Source organism: Oncorhynchus mykiss, chromosome 2, assembly GCF_013265735.2.
Source record: "Oncorhynchus mykiss isolate Arlee chromosome 2, USDA_OmykA_1.1, whole genome shotgun sequence".
NCBI lineage: Eukaryota > Metazoa > Chordata > Actinopteri > Salmoniformes > Salmonidae > Oncorhynchus > Oncorhynchus mykiss.
In genome coordinates, this window is record NC_048566.1 from 50,123,777 (window position 1) to 50,138,765 (window position 14,989).

At 42.1% G+C, this 14,989-nt stretch overlaps 1 protein-coding gene and 1 long non-coding RNA gene across 2 annotated transcripts; both read right to left on the reverse strand.

The window, feature by feature from the left end:
- Window positions 1-784: 784 nt before the first annotated feature.
- On the reverse strand, window positions 785-3,627 carry plscr3a (phospholipid scramblase 3a). The gene is made up of 7 exons (XM_021564378.2): window positions 3,502-3,627; window positions 3,003-3,082; window positions 2,795-2,837; window positions 2,473-2,693; window positions 1,891-2,052; window positions 1,512-1,673; window positions 785-1,024 (listed from the first exon to the last, which is right to left on the reverse strand). Exons 2-7 carry the CDS (start codon window positions 3,057-3,059, stop codon window positions 965-967), a joined length of 705 nt encoding a protein of 234 aa, XP_021420053.2. The 5' UTR covers window positions 3,060-3,082; window positions 3,502-3,627; the 3' UTR covers window positions 785-964.
- A 2,111-nt stretch (window positions 3,628-5,738) lies between these two features.
- LOC118937274 lies at window positions 5,739-7,207 on the reverse strand. Its single transcript, XR_005034525.1, has 3 exons — window positions 6,946-7,207; window positions 6,123-6,872; window positions 5,739-5,910 (listed from the first exon to the last, which is right to left on the reverse strand). It is a non-coding gene; the product is annotated as an uncharacterized LOC118937274 (long non-coding RNA).
- Between the last annotated feature and the right edge of the window lie 7,782 nt (window positions 7,208-14,989).

Consider the following 14,989-nt stretch of genomic DNA (forward strand, 5'->3'; position numbering starts at 1 on the left):
CACATGCCTTTGGTCATGTACTGTATCTGTGATCAACAGATGCATATCTGTATTCCCAGTCATGTGAAATCCATAGATTTCTTTTCAGTTGACTGATTTCCTTATATGAACTGTAACTCAGTAAAATCTTTGTCTATTGCATTTATATTTTTGTTCAGTGTATCTATAAAAATATATTAATGTTTTATTTTTGATATTTCTTTTTACAAATATTTTAAAAAAAATCCACGTTAACATTACAGAGTATTTTGTGTAAATTGTTGACCAAAAATTTCAATCACAGTTTGTAGCACAACAAAATGTGGAAAAAGTAGTGGAGTGACAACCTTCTGAAGGCATTGAGAAATATAGTGAAAAGATGGTAAAATGTGTTTATTTGGGAACGTTTGAAACTGCCATTTGCGCAGTCAGCGTATTACTGCTGTGAGAGTGTGTTGAAGTACGTTGGAAAGCTAATGTGGAGGGTACCAACTGAGATTTAAATCATTTACAGAAACAGATTTTTACAAATGTAAAATATTTGTATTATTATGTTATCATCCCTGTGGTATTGAGAGATAAACATGGTAATGCTTTTACTGATTGCACATAAATTATGATAATTCATACATGATAGAGTGCTTGCTTTGTTATTCAACTGATCTTGTGTCCTTTCTGTCATCCAGTGAACCCCATTCATTGCTGCTCGCAGCTATATTTGAGAATGTGCTTCATCCTTTACATGAGATACCTAATATTATTACATGACATTTCAATATTTTCAAAAGAAAAAGCACACACAGTGTTACAAATGTTTGAATATTGTATTCAGACATCCAAAATACAGATGAATATATTGAATTAATAAAGAACACATATTTGTTTTGTCTTAAATGTCATGTTATGTGATTCATATGCATCCAATAGCCATGTCATTATCAACTATAGTATCATGTAATTTGTACATGATCAAAAACTCAATCTCTTATCCAAATACAGAACACCGTTGATCACTGTCACCACTCCTTTCAAAGAACATGAAATCCTGTTTGGAGACAAAGAATAAAGAAAGAGAAATGGATACACAATGAATAGGCATGATGGAGATCATCACACTATCATAAATACGTAATTGTTTGATTAATCTTAATAGACAGGATTTATAATGGCTTTATATTGATGCACTACAATAGGAGTATCAGTACTGACTAATTGATTGGTTTGCCGGTAAATTTTCAGCAATGGCTGCTTCACTAGGTCACTGACACAATGATTGAGAAATTCGCTTATGGATTATAGCCTATGTACTGTATATGTGTGTAATGTACTATATAAGAGAGCTCCTACAAAGAATTCCAATGTAGGCTATGTCTTCTTAATAACTACAAATGCCAAATGAACTTGAATCTGACCTAGCTCTATAGATATGGCTGGGTTTACACAGGCAGCCCAATTCGGATCTTTTGCCAATAATGGGGCCACAGATCATAATTGGGTTGCCTGGGTAAGTCGCAGCGTGTGACAACACTTACAATAAGGATGCAGGCCCCCATCAGCACAGCCTTCATCTTGACATCCAGGTCCATGGGGAACTGGATCCCAAAGTTGTCTGAGTCAGTGAAGGCCTCCTTTATCAGCCCACTCCACTGCTTACTTATTCTCCCAATGGGCTGGTCACTGTCCTTACCCATCACCTGTTATAGAAACACAAAGGACTCTAATCAGGGTGATGTTTATTAGGCAGCAAATGGAAGAAAACAAATTGAAATAGTGAGGGGTTACCTGGACTCCATTCCCCCCCGTTTTGCTACAGTGTGCCCTAATGAGGACAACCTAGGGTTTAACAGACTCAGGGCAACTTGAACACTCACAAATAGAGATAGACCACAGTCCTCTCCCTAACAGCCTCACCTCAAAATCAACATCTCCACAGCAGCTACAGGCACAGAAAGGACCTTCAATCGTCAGGAGAGTCTCTTTGGCAGCTCCTAGGATGGACAGTTTTGGCTTGAAGGGATGCCAGTTCTGAACCACATAACCTATGGTGGTGCTAGGAGGGGATTGGACCTCCATCTATGACAGACAAGCATTCACAGATACAGAGGAAAATGGTCAAGGGAGAAAAATAAATTCAGACGTTAGAGTATCCTTGAAACAGTATCTTGCAATGATAAAATTGAGCAGCCAGTCTCTGTTATAAGTGTGTTATAATTGTGTAATTTAGAAGCTGTGTTATAAGTGGCCACTTGCGAGCAATAGGGGAAGTAGCAGGAGGTGTCTGTTATAATATGTATATTATAAGCGATTTCAGGCATCTAAGAAAGTAGCAGGTGTCTGTTATACATGTGATGTGATTGAGGTTATAAGCTGCATTATAAGCAGTTCAAATACATCTTACAGACAGCAGAGGAAGTAGCAGGAGGTGTCTGTTGTAAGGGTGTTATAAGATGTTTTATAAGATGTTAATATGTGTGTTATGAACAGTTATAATACCTCTTGCAGGCAGCAGGGCCAGAAGCAGGAGGTGCAGCGGAAGGGCTTGACCAGGTGCATGACCTCCTGGCCACTGTGGTCTTTGATCTTCATCTCAAACATGCGGTTGGGACCGCAGCAGTTCCGGGTGCAGCAGTCACTATCCTCCTTGGCCGTGTAGATTTCCTGTCCCAAACTGTTCTTGATTACGTACCGGTTTTTAGTCTCAAAGGAAGTGATGGCTAGAGAGGAGCATAGGAAGAAAGGGGTCACGGGGGATGTGGGTGAAGGTGAGAGATCGCGTCGGAGTAATTAATGGCATGCTGTGTATAACATGACTTACCCTCCAGCAGTTCCATTTTCTGATGGATCAAGATTTGATCGATCTGTAGCAAACAGATAAAGGTGGGATTGGGTACAGAGTTCCCTACCGTGGCCAGCTCTCTCCCGTCTCCTAACCAATTATCTTATCCCATAAAAGTTAACATTGGACTTTTTTGAGGTCACAGTTCCATAAACAAAATATAAGACGATTGACTTCACTGTCTTACCTGTGTTAGGTACTCCAGGCCAGGGGGCACTCCTGTTGATCGAAAGCTATTTTCCATGGCGTGGTAGGATCAGTAGCAGCCTGAGCACACCCACATTAATCAGACAAATTGACCATGGTGGATGGATGGATAATAAAGTTAGGTGAAATGTGGTTTACAAGCTCAGTTTACAACCATAGGACTGAGCTACCTGGTTAATCATTACACTACTCAGTCAATAGCACCATTCAAAGTTGCTTTCCAATTCATGTGTACTATTCCTTATATTTTACGTAAATGCTATACCAAAACAAACAATATTGGAAGATGGACTCTTAGAGCTAAGATATCCCTGATCTTACATCCACTTTTTTGGTGTCATGGCAATTTTACAGAGCTCTGCTCAAAGTAATACATGCAGCATATAATAGTACTATATATATTGTAAGAACTTACAATGGAACAACAATTTTAGAATACCAATGAACACATATCTGTGCGGTACTGAGAATCAACTTACATACAAATTCCTTGCTATCTGTTGCCAGAGCTTCTGACGGTGTTGCTCTCTGTGTTGGTGTTGTTCTCTGTATGTGCTAAGTAATCGACGCAATCAGAAGTGATTCAGGCGTGTAAGGTGTGTTTTATTGACATGACTGTGAGAGATGGAAAAAGTATTTTCACATTGAAAGCTCTTTTTCCCTCTTTGATTTACACACACATATACAGTGCCTTGCGAAAGTATTCGGCCCCCTTGAACTTTGCGACCTTTTGCCACATTTCAGACTTCAAACATAAAGATATAAAACTGTATTTTTTTGTGAAGAATCAACAACAAGTGGGACACAATCATGAAGTGGAACGACATTTATTGGATATTTCAAACTTTTTTAACAAATCAAAAACTGAAAAATTGGGCGTGCAAAATTATTCAGCCCCTTTACTTTCAGTGCAGCAAACTCTCTCCAGAAGTTCAGTGAGGATCTCTGAATGATCCAATGTTGACCTAAATGACTAATGAGGATAAATACAATCCACCTGTGTGTAACCAAGTCTCCGTATAAATGCACCTGCACTGTGATAGTCTCAGAGGTCCGTTAAAAGCGCAGAGAGCATCATGAAGAACAAGGAACACACCAGGCAGGTCCGAGATACTGTTGTGAAGAAGTTTAAAGCCGGATTTGGATACAAAAAGATTTCCCAAGCTTTAAACATCCCAAGGAGCACTGTGCAAGCGATAATATTGAAATGGAAGGAGTATCAGACCACTGCAAATCTACCAAGACCTGGCCGTCCTTCTAAACTTTCAGCTCATACAAGGAGAAGACTGATCAGAGATGCAGCCAAGAGGCCCATGATCACTCTGGATGAACTGCAGAGATCTACAGCTGAGGTGGGAGACTCTGTCCATAGGACAACAATCAGTTGTATATTGCACAAATCTGGCCTTTATGGAAGAGTGGCAAGAAGAAAGCCATTTCTTAAAGATATCCATAAAAAGTGTTGTTTAAAGTTTGCCACAAGCCACCTGGGAGACACACCAAACATGTGGAAGAAGGTGTTCTGGTCAGATGAAACCAAAATTGAACTTTTTGGCAACAATGCAAAACGCTATGTTTGGCGTAAAAGCAACACAGCTGAACACACCATCCCCACTGTCAAACATGGTGGTGGCAGCATCATGGTTTGGGCCTGCTTTTCTTCAGCAGGGACAGGGAAGATGGTTAAAATTGATGGGAAGATGGATGGAGCCAAATACAGGACCATTCTGGAAGAAAACCTGATGGAGTCTGCAAAAGACCTGAGACTGGGACGGAGATTTGTCTTCCAACAAGACAATGATCCAAAACATAAAGCAAAATCTACAATGGAATGTTTCAAAAATAAACATATCCAGGTGTTAGAATGGCCAAGTCCAGACCTGAATCCAATCGAGAATCTGTGGAAAGAACTGAAAACTGCTGTTCACAAATGCTCTCCATCCAACCTCACTGAGCTCGAGCTGTTTTGCAAGGAGGAATGGGAAAAAATTTCAGTCTCTCGATGTGCAAAACTGATAGAGACATACCCCAAGCGACTTACAGCTGTAATCGCAGCAAAAGGTGGCGCTACAAAGTATTAACTTAAGGGGGCTGAATAATTTTGCACGCCCAATTTTTCTGTTTTTGATTTGTTAAAAAAGTTTGAAATATCCAATAAATGTCGTTCCACTTCATGATTGTGTCCCACTTGTTGATTCTTCACAAAAAAATACAGTTTTATATCTTTATGTTTGAAGCCTGAAATGTGGCAAAAGGTCGCAAAGTTCAAGGGGGCCGAATACTTTCGCAAGGCACTGTATGTATGGATGCTGCTCTTCCTGGTGCCGACTGCAAGAAGATATGGTTGGCGGCTCTGGTCAATCGCATCAAGGTGCTCTTGGATACTGGTTCTTGCCTGAAGACGATAAAAACGAACACCCTCATTAGTTCATCATAACGGCTGCAGCACTGTCCAAGAATAAGAATGTCAATACAAACCTTTTGCAATATCACAAGATGCTGTTCAGCTTGGGATGCAGACATCTTGCCTGGTCTTTTGCGGCCTTGTGATGAAGGAGGAATCAAATGGAGCAGGAGAAGGATGAAGGAAATGTTATCGTCCCATCCTAAACAAATAAAATATCCTGATTTAAAATAGTCAATTCCATCAGTGACATTAACATTTCAGAGTTATTTGAAATATAAATGATAAATTATGATAATCTAACCGTCAGCATTCATGTCAGCTCCCTCATTAACTGCAGAATCTGCCATCTGGATCAGCTCCTGAAGTTCAGCTCCCTGAGTGGCCTTGCTTATCATGATGATCTTTTGCTTGAATATAGTTGGTCACCTCTCCAAAAACTTGATGTTCCCTCTCCAAACAGCAGCACAAAACACTGTTCAATCTGAAACAAATAAGACAAAGAACAAAACATTAGTTTTGTGCAAGTCAATTTATTTATCTCAAAAGTTTCAATTTTAACCTCCAAAACAGAGTTTGAGTAAATCACCAGCCTACACATTAATTTAACTACTATTACGGAAGTGTTGTTTTTGTTTAAATTTACTGGCCAACCTGAATTTGGCATCTAGAGATTAAACACAATACAAGTCTTACCAAGCCCTTCACATCCAGAAAGCGTGGAAATTCGGTTAGGATGGTGGAGCATTTACTCGGGTCGTGGGTCATCTTCTTCCTGTACTCAAAGGTCAATCTCATCTTCTGTTTGACTTTCATCAGAACAATGCTTCATAAGAGGAATGGCATCTCTGCACCGGTCTTCACTCAGGGTAGCCAAAGTGGATGAACTGGACTCCCTCTCAGCAGCTGGCCCTCCATATTATAGTTGAGTGGGCCGTTTCTCAGATGAAGCCAAATACCTCTGAACGGTTTTCATTCGATACGCGAGGTACCCTTTAATATTAGGGTCGTAATATTGTTCTTTAAGAAAATGAACATGGTTACTAATCTTGAAAGAAAAAACAAATAACCAAATCCCATTTGCTTTGGTCCCCAGTAAGCTAAATATCAGGAGTGATTTTTGAATCAGTATCATGCCCATCGAATTTGATACAAGAGAAATCTTCTACCAATAGCAGTGGATGGTAAGCATTAGCCTAACCAATTATGTGACTGAGATACTGATACAGAAGTCATTTTTAACATTGAGCAGATATGAGAGCTAGTAATGCTCAACAATTTTCATTATGCATCTTTACTTTAAACTTACCCGTGAGAGTCTGTCATCGCCGAAACAAGAATATTGATCATCTTTCGTCTGGTGCAGTCAATCAGGCTTTTAGTTTTGTAGTACTCCTTGATGACAACCTCTCCACCAGGCTTTTCCTTAATTATTCTCTCTATTAGCTGTAAAAAAAAAAAACAGCAGTGAAAAATCCATTTGATGGCAGGTGAATTGAAGAATGAATTACAAACTTACATTGTTTGCCTCGTCATCAGATCTTTGATGCTTTCGTGAGGGGCTTCCATCCTCGCTCAAAATGACTGCATCAACCGACTGATGGTCTTCATTTTTTTATTTCACCTTTATTTAACCAGGTAGGCCAGTTGAGAACAAGTTCTCATTTACAACTGCGACCTGGCCAAGATAAAGCAAAGCAGTGCGACAAAAACAAAAGAGTTACAAACAAACGTAGAGTCAATAACACAATAGAAAAATCTATGAACAGTGTGTGCAAATGGAGAAGAGTAGGGAGGTAAGGCAATAAATAGGCCATAGAGGCAAAACAATTACAATTTAGCATTAACACTGGAGTGATAGATGTGCAGATGATGATGTGCAAGTAGAGATACTGGGGTGCAAAAGAGCAAGAAGATAAATAACAATATGGTAGTTGAGTGTGCTATTTACAGATTGGCTGTGTACAGGTACAGTGACAGGTACAGTGATCGGTCAGCTGCTCTGACAGCTGATGCTTAAAGTTAGAGGGAGATATAAGACTCCAGCTTCAGTGATTTTTGCAATTCATTCCAGTCATTGGCAGCAGAGAACTGGAAGGAAAGTCATCCCCAAAGTGTTGGATTTTGGGAGGACCAGTGAAATATAACTGCTGGAGCACGTGCTACGGGTGGGTGTTGCTATGGTGACCAGTGAGCTGAGATAAGGTGGGGCTTTATCTAGCAAAGATTTATAGATAACCTGGAGCCAGTGGGTTTGGCGACGAATATGTAGCGAGGGCCAGCCAACAAGAGCATACAGGTCACAGTGGTGGGTACTATATGGGGCTTTGGTGACAAAACGGATGGCACTATGATAGACTACATCCAGTTTGCTGAGTAGAGTGTTGGGGGCAATTTTGTAAATGACACCGCCGAAGTCAAGGATCGGTAGGATAGTCAGTTTTACAAGGGTATGTTTGGCAGCATGAGTGAAGGAGGCTTTGTTGCGAAATAGGAAGACAATTCTATATTACATTTTGGATTGGAGATGCCTAATGTGAGTCTGGAAGGAGAGTTTACAATCTAACCAGATACCTAGGTTTGTGAAGTTGTGCACATATTCTAAGTCAGAACCGTCCAGAGTAGTGATGCTAGTCGGGCAGGCGGGTGCGGGCAACAATCTGTTGAAGAGCATGCATGTAGTTTTACTAGCATTTAAAAGCAGTTGGAGGCCACGGTAGGAGAGTTGTATGTCATTGAAGCTCGTTTGGAAGTTTGTTAACAGTGTCCAAAGAAGGGTCAGATGTATAAAGAATGGTGTTGTCCGCGTAGAGGTGGATCAGAGAATCACAAGCAGCAAGAGCGACATCATTGATATATACAGAGAAAAGAGTCGGCCCGAGAATTGAGCCCTGTAGCACCCCCATAGAGACTGCCATAGGTCTGGACAGCAGGCCCTCCGATTTGACACACTGAACTCTATCTGAGAAGTAGTTGGTGAACTAGGCGAGGCAGTCATTTGAGAAACCAAGGCTACTGAGTCTGTCAATCACCGCATTCTTTTATCGGCAGAGTCGAAAGGCTTGGCCAGGTCGATGAATACAGCTTCCCAGTACTGTCTTTTAACGATGGCGGTTATGATATCGATATCGTGGAAAAGGTATGGTGGGATTCGAAATGGTCGGTGATCTGTTTGTTAACATGGCTTTCGAAGATTTTAGAAGGGCAGGGTAGGATAGATATACAGTGCCTTGCGAAAGTATTCGGCCCCATTGAACTTTGCGACCTTTTGCCACATTTCAGGCTTCAAACATAAATATATAAAACTGTATTTTTTTGTGAAGAATCAACAACAAGTGGGACACAATCATGAAGTGGAACAACATTTATTGGATATTTCAAACTTTTTTAACAAATCAAAAACTGAAAAATTGGGCGTGCAAAATTATTCAGCCCCTTTACCTTCAGTGCAGCAAACTCTCTCCAGAAGTTCAGTGAGGATCTCTGAATGATCCAATGTTGACCTAAATGACTAATGATGATGAATACAATCCACCTGTGTGTAATCAAGTCTCCGTATAAATGCACCTGCACTGTGATAGTCTCAGAGGTCCGTTAAAAGCGCAGAGAGCATCATGAAGAACAAGGAACACACCAGGCAGGTCCGAGATACTGTTGTGAAGAAGTTTAAAGCCGGATTTGGATACAAAAAGATTTCCCAAGCTTTAAACATCCCAAGGAGCACTGTGCAAGCGATAATATTGAAATGGAAGGAGTATCAGACCACTGCAAATCTACCAAGACCTGGCCGTCCTTCTAAACTTTCAGCTCATACAAGGAGAAGACTGATCAGAGATGCAGCCAAGAGGCCCATGATCACTCTGGATGAACTGCAGAGATCTACAGCTGAGGTGGGAGACTCTGTCCATAGGACAACAATCAGTTGTATATTGCACAAATCTGGCCTTTATGGAAGAGTGGCAAGAAGAAAGCCATTTCTTAAAGATATCCATAAAAAGTGTTGTTTAAAGTTTGCCACAAGCCACCTGGGAGACACACCAAACATGTGGAAGAAGGTGTTCTGGTCAGATGAAACCAAAATTGAACTTTTTGGCAACAATGCAAAACGCTATGTTTGGCGTAAAAGCAACACAGCTGAACACACCATCCCCACTGTCAAACATGGTGGTGGCAGCATCATGGTTTGGGCCTGCTTTTCTTCAGCAGGGACAGGGAAGATGGTTAAAATTGATGGGAAGATGGATGGAGCCAAATACAGGACCATTCTGGAAGGAAACCTGATGGAGTCTGCAAAAGACCTGAGACTGGGACGGAGATTTGTCTTCCAACAAGACAATGATCCAAAACATAAAGCAAAATCTACAATGGAATGTTTCAAAAATAAACATATCCAGGTGTTAGAATGGCCAAGTCAAAGTCCAGACCTGAATCCAATCGAGAATCTGTGGAAAGAACTGAAAACTGCTGTTCACAAATGCTCTCCATCCAACCTCACTGAGCTCGAGCTGTTTTGCAAGGAGGAATGGGAAAAAATGTCAGTCTCTCGATGTGCAAAACTGATAGAGACATACCCCAAGCGACTTACAGCTGTAATCGCAGCAAAAGGTGGCGCTACAAAGTATTAACTTAAGGGGGCTGAATAATTTTGCACGCCCAATTTTTCCGTTTTTGATTTGTTAAAAAAGTTTGAAATATCCAATAAATGTCGTTCCACATCATGATTGTGTCCCACTTGTTGTTGATTCTTCACAAAAAGATACAGTTTTATATCTTTATGTTTGAAGCCTGAAATGTGGCAAAAGGTCGCAAAGTTCAAGGGGGCCGAATACTTTCGCAAGGCACTGTAGGTCTATAACAGTTTGGGTCTAGAGTTTCTCCCCCTTTGAACAGGGGGATGACCGCGGCAGCTTTCCAATCTTTGTGGATCTCAGATGATACGAAAGAGAGGTTGAACAGGCTGGCAATACATGTTGCAACAATTTTGGTGGATAATTTTAGAAAGAGAGGGGCCAGGTTGTCTAGCCCAGCTGATTTGTAGGGATCCAGATTTTGCAGCTCTTTCAGAACATCAGCTGTCTGGATTTGGGTGAAGGAGAAGCGGGGAGATGGGGGCTTGGGCAAGTTTTTGCAGGGGGTGCAGAGCTGTTGGCCGGGGTAGGGGTAGACAGGTGCTAAGCATGGCCAGCCGTAGAAAAACGGTTCTTGAAATGATCGATTATGGCAGAATTATTGGTGGTGACAGTGTTTCCTATCCTCAGTGCATTGGGCAGCTGGGAGGAGGTGCTCTTATTCTCCATGGACTTTACAGTGTCCCAAAACCTTTGGAATTAGTGCTACAGGATGCAAATTTCTGTTTGAAAAAGCTAGCCTTAGCTTTCCTAACTGACTGTGTATGTTGGTTCCTGACTTCACTGAAAGTTGCATATCGCGGGGCTATTCCATGCTAATACAGTGCACCAAAGGCTGTTCTTAGTTCTACGTTTTTTGAATGGGGCATGCTTATTTAAGATGGTGAGGAAAGCGTGTTTAAAGAGCAACCAGGCATCCTCTAATGACAGGATGATGTCAATATCCTTCCAGGACACCCAGGCCAGGTCGATTAGAAAGGCCTGCTGGCTGAAATGTTTTAGGGAGCATTTGACAGTGATGAGGGGTGGTCGTTTGACCGCGCACCCATTACGGACGCAGGCAATGAGGCAGTGATTACTGAGATCCTAGTTGAAGACAGCAGAGGTGTATTTAGAGGGGAAGTTGGTCAGTTTGATATCTAAGAGGGTGCCCATGGTTACGGATTTAGGGTTGTACCTGGTAGGTTCCTTGATAATTTGTGAGATTGAGGGCATCTAGCTTAGATTGTAGGATGTCCGGAGTTTAGGTTTAAGCATATCAAAGTTTAGGTCACCTAACAGTACGAACTCTGAAGATAGATGGGGGGCAATCAGTTCACATATGGTGTCCATGGCACAGCTGGGGGCTGAGGGGGGTCTATAACAAGCGGCAATGGTGAGAGACTTGTTTCTGGGAAGGTGCATTTTTAAAAGTAGAAGCTCGAACTGTTTGGGCAGACCTGGATAGTAATGACAGAACTCTGCAGAACTCTGCATGTTGTAGTTGGGATGGAAATGTCAGGATTTTTGGTGGCCTTCCTAAGCCAGGATTCAGACGAACTTAGCGAGGAGGCTTCTAATGTTAACATGCATGAAACCAAGGTTTTTGCAGTTACAGAAGTCAACAAATGAGAGCGTCTGGGGAATGGGAGTGGTGCTGGGGCTGCAGGGCCTGGGTTAACCTCTACATCACCAGTGGAACAGAGGAGGAGTAGGATAAGGGTACAGCTAAAGGCTATAAGAACTGGTTGTCTAGTGCGTTCGGAACAGAGAGTAAGAGGAGCACAGATTTCTGGGCGTGGAAGAATAGATTCAAGGCATAATGTATAGACAAGGGTATGGTAGAATGTGAGTAAAGTGGAGGTAAACCTAGGCATTGATTGATGATGAGAGGGGTTATGTCTCTAGAGGCACCAGTTAAGCCAGGTGAGGTCACCGCATGTGTGGAGGGTGGAAAAAAAGGCCTATCTAAGGCATATTGGGCAGGGCTGGGGGCTCTACAGTGAAATAAGAAAAAAATCACTAACCAGAAAAGCAATAGACAAGGCATATTGACATTGTGGAGCAGCATGTGTAGCCGAGTGATCATAGGGTCCAATGAGTAGCAATAGACCTGATTGAGTAGTCGCTAATAAGCTAGGCGAGCTGGAGACACAGCGATTCAGACAGCTAACGGGCCGGGGCAAGCAGATGGGCCTCCGGCAATATCGCAATGGAAGAGCCTGTTGAAACCCCCTCAGACGGTTACGTTGGCAGACAAGTAGTGATGGATCGGAGGGGCTCCGGGTCGGCAGTAAATGGTCCAGGCCAATTGGCAAAAGAGGTATTGTAGCCCAAGAATTGGCTGGTGTACCTCTTTGGCTAGCCGGGAGATGGGCCTAGCTCCAGGCTAACTGGTGCTTGCTTTGGGACCGGGACGTTAGCCGGGAGTAGCCACTCGGATTACAGCTAGCTAGCTGCGATGATCTGGTGAAAAGGTTCAGAGCTTGCGGTAGGATTCCGATGCAATGGTCTGAACCACCCATCACAGAAATGGCAGAGACATGTCTCATCAGGGAAGATTCTGAAATACACAAAGATGACATTACAGGCATTTCACGTGTATGGTTATATTGAAAGTGATGCCACAAGTAACCAATACATACCTTTAGCATCATTGTTCAGTGTGAGCTTGAGAACACCAAGATCTGGCCATTTCACCACCTCCTCAAACATCCCCATCAACTTCAGTTCTGGACCCATCATATAGCTTTGCCTCTGATAAACTAGTAAGTGGGATCTCAAATGACAAAACATTAAAACAACCTACAATTACAATCGTAATGGTAAGAGTAATCAGACTGACTTGTAAATGTATGACCACAATACATTTATTTCCAATCACAAATGAAAAGTTTACCTCCAATCAAAAGGTTTTCAAGTATCAGGTCAATGATCTTGACATATTTTTGTTCACCATTGAATTTCACCCTGATCAGCATGACTAGGTCTGAAAGCAGTTAATGGTACGAGATAAGACCAAAATGGATGAAAAGGCATTACATTTGTATTTCAATCATGACATTATATCAGGACGACTACAAACGTTTTCACCAATAACCCTTTACTTAGCAAAGCTAATTTCAATGTATATTCTGAAAATATTGGATCATGACCACAACTTAATATTCATGACCACAACTGATATTACTTGAAGCAGGTCCCAAACTACAACAAACAGACTATTCAATTCATATTCACTGTCCTGAAATATGGACAGCCTAATTAGGCCAGTAAAATACACTCGTAATTCCAGCTGGAGCAGCTATTATATTGTCATGCTCTAGGAGCAGTCTTACAAGCCCGCCAAAATCAACTGGTGATAACGTGAGTGGGAAACGAAGTTAGCTAGACTAGCTAGCTGCCGATGCAATGGTCACAATATGTATCTATAAGCATCACCCTAAAGTCAAAAATGTAGTTATAATTTGGCTAAATAGACAACTCAACACAATAAAAACTGTTGCTTTTTATGTTACACTGAAACACTGAAAGTGTCAAGTATTTAAATTAAAATAGCTAAATAATATCAGCAAAATAATTGTTTAAAACTCACCTTTGCGTGGAACAAATTAGGATTTTGTTTATTCAACAATGGCGTCGAGAAAAGAGGACATTTTCATGCGGAAACTGAATGTATGGGGCGGGGTTGTGATGAGGTTTACATTTACTGAGTAAAGATCTACACTAATAGAGTAAAATTGTATACCTTAGCAATTAGCACCAGTTATCAGCACTGATGCTAGGGGTCATTTGGCACTGCCTGTTGCTAAAACAACTATGGGAGTCGATCGCTTTTAACAGTGAATTTAACACTGGTGATTTCACTGTGTATTTACACAAATGATAACACACATCACTCCATTCAGTGCTTCCTATATCCATGCTCAGCAAAGCTGTCAAGGCAAAGGGTTGTTACTTTGAAGAAACTCAAATATAAAATATATTTTGATTTGTTTAACACTTTTTGGGTTACTACATGATTCCATGTGTATTATTTTTATTTCATAGTTTTGATGTCTACAAGAGGAATACCTATGTGAGAATGCTGTTCATCGACTACAGCTCGGCATTCAACACCATAGTACCCTCCAAGCTCGTCATCAAGCTCGAGACCCTGGGTCTCGACCCCGCCCTGTGCAACTGGGTACTGGACTTCCTGACGGGCCGCCCCCAGGTGGTGAGGGTAGGCAACAACATCTCCTCCCCGCTGATCCTCAACACTGGGGCCCCACAAGGGTACGTTCTGAGCCCTCTCCTGTACTCCCTGTTCACCCACGACTGCGTGGCCACGCACGCCTCCAACTCAATCATCAAGTTTGCGGACGACACAACAGTGGTAGGCTTGATTACCAACAACGACGAGACGGCCTACAGGGAGGAGGTGAGGGCCCTCGGAGTGTGGTGTCAGGAAAATAACCTCACACTCAACGTCAACAAAACTAAGGAGATGATTGTGGACTTCAGGAAACAGCAGAGGGAACACCCCCCTATCCACATCGATGGAACAGTAGTGGAGGGGGTAGCAAGTTTTACGTTCCTCGGCATACACATCACAGACAAACTGAATTGGTCCACTCACACAGACAGCATTGTGAAGAAGGCGCAGCAGCGCCTCTTCAACCTCAGGAGGCTGAAGAAATTCGGCTTGTCACCAAAAGCACTCACAAACTTCTACAGATGCACAATCGAGAGCATCCTGGCGGGCTGTATCACCGCCTGGTACGGCAACTGCTCCGCCCTCAACCGTAAGGCTCTCCAGAGGGTAGTGAGGTCTGTACAACGCATCACCGGGGGCAAACTACCTGCCCTCCAGGACACCTATACCACCCAATGTCACAGGAAGGCCATAAAGATCATCAAGGACATCAACCACCCGAGCCACTGCCTGTTCACCCCGCTATCATCCAGAAGGCG

Excerpts from the sequence above, each read along its gene's own strand:
- plscr3a (XM_021564378.2), bottom strand. The coding sequence starts at position 3,059 with ATGGAAAATAGCTTTCGATCAACAGGAGTGCCCCCTGGCCTGGAGTAC. Across the intron at positions 2,838-3,002 it reads GCCTGGAGTACCTAACACAG|ATCGATCAAATCTTGATCCA; the intron begins GTAAGACAGTGA and ends TGTTTGCTACAG. Across the intron at positions 1,025-1,511 it reads TGGGGGCCTGCATCCTTATT|GATTTCATGTTCTTTGAAAG; the intron begins GTAAGTGTTGTC and ends GTCTCCAAACAG.